The sequence below is a fragment of the Cladosporium halotolerans genome (assembly GCF_011745625.1).
Source record: "Cladosporium halotolerans strain TM138-S3 chromosome Unknown Sca153, whole genome shotgun sequence".
Classification (NCBI taxonomy): Eukaryota; Fungi; Ascomycota; class Dothideomycetes; order Cladosporiales; family Cladosporiaceae; genus Cladosporium; species Cladosporium halotolerans.
Window position 1 is genome coordinate 1 of NW_027191603.1, and position 9,618 is coordinate 9,618.

Genomic DNA, 9,618 nt, shown 5'->3' on the forward strand with positions numbered 1-9,618 from the left:
ATTCCTCCTGTCGAGATATGCGACGATAGAGCCATGTGTTGACAAACGCGTCGCGTGAGCACGCGGTGGGTCTGTGCACACGGTGGGGAAGACTTCTAATAAGAGGGGTCTGAACCACCTGAATCGGCTATAGACGCCGTTACATGGGATTAATTAGGATAGTGTATCTCGTTTACCTTAGTAGCTCGAAATAAACTAATGAGTACCGCTTAACCATATTGTTTCATTGTCTTCTATTTTCATTACCCCCGCGCTCGCGGCGGCTAGTGTAGATCTATCTATAGTATACCAACACCAAGATAATCTTAAACGACTATAGTAAAGTCGTGTGGGGTAGCAATACATATATCTCATCTCTTAACGACTAGTGGGATACAGAGATTGTCTATCTCGCTATGGTCGCCTATGAAGATATAGTAGAAGCGTATAGAAAGGTCCGATAGGGCTCTAAGCATTCCAAAGTCCCCCTCAATACTCGGCAGAAAGAGCCCGGCGTAACAACAGTCCTAGTAGTGGACAATACCGCGTATATCTCCACGTCGGCGAAAGGCGGCCAGTTCCTGTATTTTCGCGAGGGTAGTGCGAACCGGTACAAGCAACTAGACCCCTCCCGTCCGTATCACGGAACTATGCAGACGGCCCTACTCAACTATCAAGCCAGGACGGCCGAAGGATGGGCGCACCGGACAGGCGCCTCGTATAGAGAAATTTGGGTAACTTTGAGCTTTTGTAACACAGGTAGCGAAAGAGATCTCGACGGTACAAGGGTCGTTACTATCAATACGAAGCGGAAGACAGACATAACCCAAATCGCATATCCGTGTAGAGATAAGTCAGATCCAAAGGTAAATTCTAGCTAGTCGTTCTCACTCGTGAGCCAACGAGAACCCTAGCTAACATGTAATTAGAAATACGACGGTGAATGGGGTTGTACATAGTATACGCAAGATCTTGGACTATATGTTATTCCAGAGGACACCGAAGATGCAGATGACCGACTTCAGTGTTTCAGTGCCGTGTAATCTGTCCCTAAGGGCGGCGCCAACAGCCTCATTTGCATGGTCCCACTCTTCAACATTCGCATACTATTCAAGCTCTTCGATGGCGGACCAATCCTCCCTATTCCTAGAGATCCCGTGTTTCACGCGCTCTTCATTAGGACATCTTCCGCATAGATAAGTGCAGAGCTCATCGTGAATATTGAGATCCTCCTCCGGACATTCGTTGAGCCTACTATATAACTCATCTCGTAGCCTAGCGTATCGGCAGCGGGATGAAAGTACAAGCTTGCGGATGAGATAGTAAGAGGCGTGCGGAGAACTGTACTTCAATCTCCGTCTATAATTGCTTAGCTTTAGCCCTGCTATCCAAGCACTCCAGACGCATGTGGCGCTGTCGGCGAGTTGGGCATTTTCGAGAAGGCGACGGACGTGTGCCCGAAGGGGGAGCTTTCCGGTTGTGTAGAGAATGGCGTCAATTGTGTCAGGATTGCTTGGTGGGAGAGCTTCAATGCTGGCTTCCGCGAGAGCAAGCCCGAGAGCGTCCTCGAAAGCGGGGATCTGACATTGGAGAACCGCTGCAATGATTTGGTCATTGCGTTCATTCCAGATATCATGAAGCCGTTTATCTGCCTCAGACAGGGCCGCTGCGTCCCTGAGTCTGGTAGCTGATTCAAAAACATGGACGAGAAGCTCGACGGGGAGTGACGACAGTCCAGACATTTTGATAGAGTGACATCAGCAGCCAAACGGAATCGAGGACCTAAAGTGACGCTTCACCGACTGGCGTGCGGCAGGCGAATCGAAATGGAAGCGTCCTCGGCCTACATTATCAGTCAATGAAATGCTCGGGACCGCAAATTCTCTGATGGAAGCGGCTAGGAGGCGCGTGTTGAAACCGCAGGGAGGTAAATAGGCGGCCGAACAATAGAGTTGAATCAGGCTGGCGGGCGGCTAGAGAGACCAGACCGACACTGATGCCTTGGGAAGTTCACGAGAAGCTGATTGGACGGCGTTTCGCGGGAACTAGTGGGCTGTCCTCCTCGCACTCGGGTCCTATTTCATCTATTCGTTTCCTATCTATAGAAAATCTACAAGTACGCCCCGGTGCTTGCTCGTTCACTAGTTGAAGCAGCGGTCGACCAATAGGACATAAATGACAATCCGCTGCTGGTAGGTCCACCATGGCAACTTGATTTACAACTTCTTATACCACATCCACATTATGCTCCTGTTGAAGGGACCTCGATGGAGACCACTCTACCATGTGAACCAAGTGGCCATTATCCCGGAAATCTACGGCAGATAATCGGTTTACTTGCTGTTTGCTGAAGATTATATGGCTTGCAAGAGTGTTTGTAACCTTCAGAGGGCACGCAAACGAACAATGGTAACTGGCAATCACGAATATTCTCTGCCGCTTCACCAATCGGATAATGCGCTCTTCTGCTCGCAACGCAGCCTCGCAGATTGATGTAGCTTCATGCCGCCTTGAGATTAAACCAAATGGTCCCAAAGAGGCGCGCTACAGAATCAGAAGCCAAGCAAACTGAACACAAAGATGGACTAACGGAAAGCCGCAGCGTTTGCAAACTCGACGTCTTACCTCATGCGTTGAGTTTAGCAAGGTGCATAGCTCAGATACAATGAGCAAGTGGGTTGTGTTGGAGGTTGATTCGTCCTGTGAATGGTGAAGATAAAAGTAGCCTGATGGAATCCATCGGTATAAACGATGTAGTCCATGCACAACGATGGCAAAGATGACCAAAGAGAATTTCGCCTTCTTCGACGTGGATTCGTCAAAGATCAATTCGGTATTTCACCAACGCTTCCGTGAGCTGCTTGTCACCCAGCTCGTGAGCGACTGCCATGCAGCAATCTTTCCCCATGTTGCCGAAAAAGTTGGAGAAGCAAGCCAAAAATGCATTGTCCGACACAAACGTTGAAGATGTGCTGGTGAATGCTGCCGAAGAGGCCTTTTCCCGAACTCATCGATCAAGCTCTGAGTGTTCTCACGACGCCGTAGGAGCGTCTCACCAAACATCCTCGGTAACACGATTGAAACCCGAAAGTGCTGCAATCAATAATTCTTCCATGGCGGCGAATCCTCCCTCTAAATCTGGAGGCTGCAATACCTTTTCGTTACACTCGAGTGAGCGCGAGCATGCGAGTGCGACAACTCACAGCGGCGACACGCCCATCAATCAAGTCGCATCAGTTGAATCCGGGGCATCTCCATCTCGCAGTCTCTACTCGGTGGTCAGAGACGGGCTTGGTCCAATAAGCGTGACTTCCAGGTCATCCAGAGAGTCAGAACAGTGCAACAACCCGGTTCCGGGATCACCGACCGTGACAGGAAATGCGGATAGTGATCAAATCTTGGAGCCAGGAGTTTTGCAGCAGCAGAGTCAGCAGGAGGACAAACGAGAAAACCCTCATGGCAACCCGGGCCGACAGTTTATTCGTGTGCTTGAACTAGGCAGAGTGCGCCGGAAAATGAGGACCCTTGATCTGGAGCCTGCGGAGATGACAAAGATAGCTTCGGACCTCACGACCCTTGTGCCTTTACCGCAGGCGCAAGACGCCCAGATGCAAGGACACTCCGACGTGGCGATTGACGAGCAAGAAGCGTTGTTCTTCAGAGATCGCGTTGCAAGGGTAACCCACAGACGACTTGCCTGGCTGAGACTCCACGGCAAAGAAGGAAGCGTGCGATCAATTGAGGACTGGTATCGGGAGGCTGCTCAGCTAGTTGGTTACCGAGACCAGGAAGAGGCTGGCCTACCATGGAGCTGGCAGGAGAATGAAGGTTACTTCTGAGTGGTTTCCAAGAGTCCTGAGTCATCCAGTAATGGTGGAGGTTGTAACGAATTGCTGTACGCGCCGGTGGAGTAGAACTTTTGTCGGGGTATCATTTACACAAGCTCTTCCTCCCTCTTCTTCGCGCCTTCCAATCTCCGCACCACAATCTCAACATCTCTCATGCGCTCCTCCCACTCCACCCATCTTTCTCCCATCCCCAATACCCCAGTCTCATACCATCTCTCCACGACGTCAGCACTCCTCGACCGCAACTCAGCCAACTCTTCTGCCTGCTTCTCTTGTCTCGCCGCCGCCTTTTCGATTCTTGGTTGAAGTTCACGCAACTTGGCTGCTGATGAGGCATCCGGGACACTAGTGTCTTGCAAAGACTGGAGCTGACCAGAAATTCGAGAGTACAGTTGCGCATGCGACAGGACAAGGGCAGCTTGAGGTGCCAAGGGCAGGCTGTTGGAACGCTCCGCGTCGATAGCCTTGTTGAAGAGCTCGGGATGCTTTGACTGCAGGCGAAGTACCTGTTCCGCTGCCGGCGATCTTGAAGCCACGAGTTGCATTTGACGTTCTAGGGTTCGAAGTCGTAGAGCCGCGCTGGAGTCAGCTGGCGGAGGAGATGATGCAGCCTCGTGCTCGTTGTCCCCGTTGAGCGCATGATTGATCCTGTGCAGGCGTGCTTCAAGCAATGCGAGATTTTGCGGCGATGCTGTGTCTTCGAACGCCATGGCCGGCTGTCAGCAGTCCGGTGTTGATGTCCGATATCACGCATGCATGCTAAGTCGGCAGGTCGGCAGGCCGGCACATGCTGAAGTCGCGCGGCTCAGGGCAACATCGGGACGAGCCGGCCGGCGTTCCCCACCCCCAAGAGTTGGCGTTTGGTAAAGACGTGATTGTGACCATAGCACCTGAGCCGTTGCCTGCGACAGGAGGGCCCCATCGCATTTGACTAACGCTCCTTGATTTGCGCTCCATCCCTTAACCACCTGGCATCTTCCACACCTCGCACCGCCCACTGCAGGCCAGTATCGTCGCCTGACCCAGCCACGGCTGCGCGACACTCACCTTCGCACTGTTCGATGCCGTTCTGAAGCCTGCTTCGCTCGCCAACCACCGCCTCAATCTTGCGCCCGCGACGGAGAACCGCCGAAACGACATACCATGGCTTCGTACGCTGCGATACACTCCGTGCCGAGCGAGCATTCGTCCTCGCGACCGGCGTCGGCGGAGCCCTTGCGCCGCCGACACCGAAAAGAGAATGGCGTCGCAGGCAATGCATCGTGGCTATCCTCAGTGATAAACCTCGTCAACACAATCGTCGGCGCGGGAGTGTTGGCGATGCCACACGCCATGTCGAATATGGGCATGGTATTGGGGGTGCTGGTAATCTGCTGGTCAGGCCTCTGCTCTGGATTCGGTCTTTACCTACAGACCCGTTGCGCGCGATACCTCGACCGCGGCGCTGCCAGTTTCTTTGCGCTCAGTCAGATCACATACCCGAACGCGGCTGTGATCTTTGACGCTGCAATTGCGGTCAAGTGCTTTGGAGTTGGTGTCAGCTATCTGATCATTATCGGTGATCTTATGCCGGGCGTTGTGCAGGGGCTTGGACATCCGGAGAGCGCGACGTACTTGGTTGACAGGCATTTCTGGGTCACTGCGTTCATGTAAGGTCCCCGGCCATGGATCATGACTTATCTGCTGACCGCGTCGCAGGCTTATCGTGATACCCCTCGCTTTCCTGCGCAGGCTCGACAGCCTGAAATACACATCTATTGTTGCGCTTGTTTCCATCGGTTATCTTGTTATCTTGGTGGTCTACCACTTTGTCGCTGGCGACACTGCGCCGGCTCGCGGCAACATCGACATCGTCCACGTTAAAGGCCCGTTTGAGGTTCTCGCATCCTTCCCAGTCATTGTTTTTGCATACACTTGCCATCAGAACGTACGTCACCCGCACCTTCTCCCTTTCGCAATCTCCGTCACTAACACATCCAGATGTTTTCCATTCTTAATGAAATCAAGGACAACAGTCCTACTCGCACCACTGGCGTTGTCACCGGCTCGATTGGCACCGCTGCTAGCATTTACGTCCTTGTCGCCATCACTGGCTACATATCCTTTGGCGACAACGTGGTGGGCAACATTGTTTCGCAGTACACCCCATCGGTCGCCAGCACCATTGGCCGCGCTGCTATCGTGGTCCTTGTCATGTTTTCCTATCCTCTCCAGGTCCACCCTTGCCGCGCCAGCGTCGATGCGGTGTCGAAGTGGCGACCCACCGGCCGTAGGAATCAGGAACTCACACCAGCTGGTGGCAGCCCTAGCAGGAGCTCTTTGCTGCCAAGTAAGATGCCCTCCAGGCCAAAGCCAGAGGATATGTCAGACATTCGGTTCGCCATCATCACAACGGGCATCATTGTTCTATCCTACACCACTGCGATGACCGTCAGCAGTCTGGATAAAGTCCTCGCTTACGTTGGCTCGACTGGCTCGACATCTATCTCATTCATTCTGCCTGGTCTGTTCTATTACAAGATCAGCGACCCGGATTCGCCACACCACCAAAAGCTCATGAAAGGTAACGATGATGAAGAGTACGACAGCTCCAGCGATTCCGAAGATGAGGGCAGCTCGCCCGTGGAGGGACGAAGCTCGTGGCGCGCTACATGGACGGCCAAGGTGAAAGGCAGGCAATGGAGGAGACAGATGCTCCGAAAGATGAGCTTGGCACTTGCTGTGTATGGTTTCCTTGTCATGACCGTCTGTCTCGTCACGAACACCTACTTTAACGTGAAGGAGTAGTTCAGATTGATTTCCTAGAGCGTTCTTTCGCTGTCATATAAATAGATGCATGCGATAATTAATAGTCCGGATATTTTTGCGGACAATCCTCAGCATATAGCAATAGTCCGCGAGTCTTAGGCAACTGCGTGCTATTTACATGCCTTTGTCGGCACTACTCATCTGAGCCCAGCGAAACATGACCTCTCCCGCCCGCAAACCCCCCATCCGGTGGGTACGCTTCACCCCGCCTTCAAAGACCGAGCCCAAGTCAAACGCCGGAACCATCGGGATATCATTCCCGCGAACGAGGCGGACATTTACATTTCGCATCGCTACATTCGCCTGTTCTGACGACCTTGCATACACAACCGTCTCGACTCTCGAATCCAACCGAGATGTCTTGTACAGCTGAAACGCCTGATTGCAATGCCTGCCCGTCGTCTGACGACCATTGCAAGCCGGCGTCTGTTGGCGGCACGACCGACATTGAAGACTATACAACCGAACTCGCAGCGCTCAAAGCTCGCATGCGGACGCTTGAATCGAAACTCTCGGGCAAAACCTCTGAAGAGACCAAGTCGCTTCGTTCATGGCAATGGCTGCGCCGGACCGACGACCCAGGCATGTCCGCCCTGTACATGGACCGCTACCTGAACTTTGGCCTTACCGAGGAGGAACTCTCCTCGCACAAGCCTATCATTGGGATCGCCCAATCCGGGTCTGATTTGGCGCCTTGCAACCGCTATCACTTGACGTTAGCCAAACGCGTCCGAGAGGGTATTAGATCTGCTGGCGGAATCGCGATTGAATTTCCCACGCATCCCATTCAGGAGAGTTCCAGACGGCCTACTGCGACTCTGGACCGAAACCTGAGCTACCTGGGTCTCGTGGAGTTATTGCATGCCTATCCCTTCGACGGCGTGGTTCTTTTGACCGGCTGTGACAAGACCACCCCAGCGTGTCTGATGGCAGCCGCTACGCTTGACATTCCGGCTATCTGCCTCAACGTAGGACCGATGCTGAACGGATATAGCAGGAAAGACCGCATTGGATCCGGCACCGTACTCTGGAAGGCGAGAGAGATGCATGCGGCAGGCGAAATCGACGACGCTGAGCTGCTCAACATGGTCACTAGAGGCACGCCCAGTGCTGGCCATTGCAACACCATGGGCACGGCTTCGACGATGAACGCTCTCGCGGAAGCCCTTGGAATGGCATTACCGGGCAGTGCCGCTATTCCTGCTCCCTACCGTGAGCGACCACAAGTCGCATATAAGACTGGCATGCAGATCGTGGAGATGGTGTATGCTGACCGGAAGCCGTCGGACATAATGACAAGACAAGCGTTCGAGAACGCCCTGGCGGCCAACACCGCCATCGGTGGCTCTACCAATGCACCCATTCATCTCAATGCGGTCGCCAGACACATGGGAGTGCCTCTGAACCTGGACGACTGGGAGCAGATCGGGTTTCACATCCCGCTCCTCGTCAACGTACAGCCAGCCGGCAAGATGCTATGCGAGGAATACTACCGAGCTGGCGGCCTGCCAGCCGTCATGGCAGAGCTGCTCGATCAAGGCAAGCTCCACGGCAGTGCCCTCACGTGCAACGGTAAGACCGTGAAAGACAACGTGCAAGGTAAACACAGCTGGGATCGTGAGACGATCAAAGCCTACGAGCAGCCAATGATGCCCGACGCCGGCTTCCTGCACATGACGGGCAATCTCTTCGACTCCGCCATCATGAAGACTTCTGTCATCTCCGACGAGTTCCGTAAAGCCTTCTTGGAGTCTCCCTCCAACCCCAATGTCTTCGAATCTAAAGTCGCCGTCTTCGACGGGCCCGAAGACTACCACAAGCGTATCGAGACAGCCGACATCGACGAGCGTACCATCCTCGTCATGCGCGGAACAGGCCCCATCGGTTATCCAGGCGCCGCAGAGGTTGTGAACATGACGGCACCAGGGCATCTGCTGAAGAAGGGCCTGAAGTACTCGCTTCCTTGCATCGGTGATGGCAGGCAGTCTGGAACTTCCGGGTCGCCCAGTATTCTCAACGCGAGCCCTGAAGCCGCGGAGAATGGCAATCTTGCGATTCTAAAGGATGGTGACATGTTAAGGGTGGATTTGAATAAGCGCAAGGTCGAGATGTTGGTGTCTGAAGAGGAGATCAAGAGTCGTCGAGCAACGTTGATGGAAGCGGGCGGGTACAGCCTTGTCGAGAGCCAGACGCCTTACCAGGACTTGTTTCGCAGGGAGACGGGTCCACTTAGTGAGGGTATGGTGTGGAAGCGGGCGACGAGATTCCAGAGGGTTGCACAAAAGGTGCCAAGGGATAATCATTGAGAGCTGAGAAATGGCAAGAATGATTGTATGTTTTATCCTGAGTCGACCAATACTGACACTGGTAAATTTTACGAAGTAGAGGTAGGATAGCTTCGGCAATATCTCTTGCTTGTTCACTTTCTTAGAGCGATCTCAACTTAACTCGCAGAGGTTGTCGTGGTAGTAATTGTGCGCACACGTATACGACTCGCTGGAAGCAACTCAATCCCGTCCTCGGCTTCTGAAGTCCACATTATTTTCCTGTCCGAGGCGATCTTGGTGGAGAATACCGGCTGATCAGTCCGTAACTTCAGATCACCGTCATGCCCGCGGCTTGCCGTAACCTTGGTTGTCTTCGATTGTCCGTAATCTCTACTCTTGCCTGCAGCACTTGAGTTGCTCATCATATTTGAGAGAGCGCCCCAGTACTGAGATTGCTCGCTCTCTGGAGCTACGCCTTCGTGCCAGGTTTGCAGAAAAGGTTTCAAGCAAGTCAAGCATTCAGCAATGAGAGCCCAATGCATGGCTATTTGAGCTAATATGTTGACGTTGACGATATCTTGAATCGTTTGCGAGTGGAATTCCGGGCTAAGTTGAGTGCATAGATCTTGAATCTTGATTTTCTCAATCAGATAATCAATCAGGTAATCAATCAATCAGGTCCCTGATTGAGCTCGGACCTGAATAATCAGATTCAG

The 9,618-nt window shown here is 53.0% G+C and overlaps 5 protein-coding genes across 5 annotated transcripts; 2 read left to right on the forward strand and 3 right to left on the reverse strand.

Annotated features, from left to right (window-relative positions):
* Nucleotides 1–1,085: 1,085 nt before the first annotated feature.
* Nucleotides 1,086–1,721, reverse strand: WHR41_09407 (uncharacterized protein; the record flags this gene model as incomplete). Its single annotated transcript, XM_069378010.1, has 1 exon — nucleotides 1,086–1,721. One exon carries the CDS (start codon nucleotides 1,719–1,721, stop codon nucleotides 1,086–1,088), a length of 636 nt encoding a protein of 211 aa, XP_069224908.1.
* A 2,192-nt stretch (nucleotides 1,722–3,913) lies between these two features.
* On the reverse strand, nucleotides 3,914–4,537 carry WHR41_09408 (uncharacterized protein; the record flags this gene model as incomplete). The annotated part of the gene is made up of 1 exon (XM_069378011.1): nucleotides 3,914–4,537. One exon carries the CDS (start codon nucleotides 4,535–4,537, stop codon nucleotides 3,914–3,916), a length of 624 nt encoding a protein of 207 aa, XP_069224910.1.
* A 178-nt stretch (nucleotides 4,538–4,715) lies between these two features.
* On the forward strand, nucleotides 4,716–6,758 carry WHR41_09409 (uncharacterized protein). The gene is made up of 3 exons (XM_069378012.1): nucleotides 4,716–5,476; nucleotides 5,526–5,754; nucleotides 5,808–6,758. Exons 1-3 carry the CDS (start codon nucleotides 4,971–4,973, stop codon nucleotides 6,612–6,614), a joined length of 1,542 nt encoding a protein of 513 aa, XP_069224909.1. The 5' UTR covers nucleotides 4,716–4,970; the 3' UTR covers nucleotides 6,615–6,758.
* A 233-nt stretch (nucleotides 6,759–6,991) lies between these two features.
* WHR41_09410 (uncharacterized protein) lies at nucleotides 6,992–9,080 on the forward strand (the record flags this gene model as incomplete). The annotated part of the gene is made up of 1 exon (XM_069378013.1): nucleotides 6,992–9,080. The coding sequence occupies one exon, from the start codon at nucleotides 6,992–6,994 to the stop codon at nucleotides 8,939–8,941; it is 1,950 nt and encodes a 649-aa protein (XP_069224911.1). The 3' UTR covers nucleotides 8,942–9,080.
* Nucleotides 9,079–9,444, reverse strand: WHR41_09411 (uncharacterized protein; the record flags this gene model as incomplete). Its single annotated transcript, XM_069378014.1, has 1 exon — nucleotides 9,079–9,444. The coding sequence occupies one exon, from the start codon at nucleotides 9,442–9,444 to the stop codon at nucleotides 9,079–9,081; it is 366 nt and encodes a 121-aa protein (XP_069224912.1).
* Nucleotides 9,445–9,618: the final 174 nt, after the last annotated feature.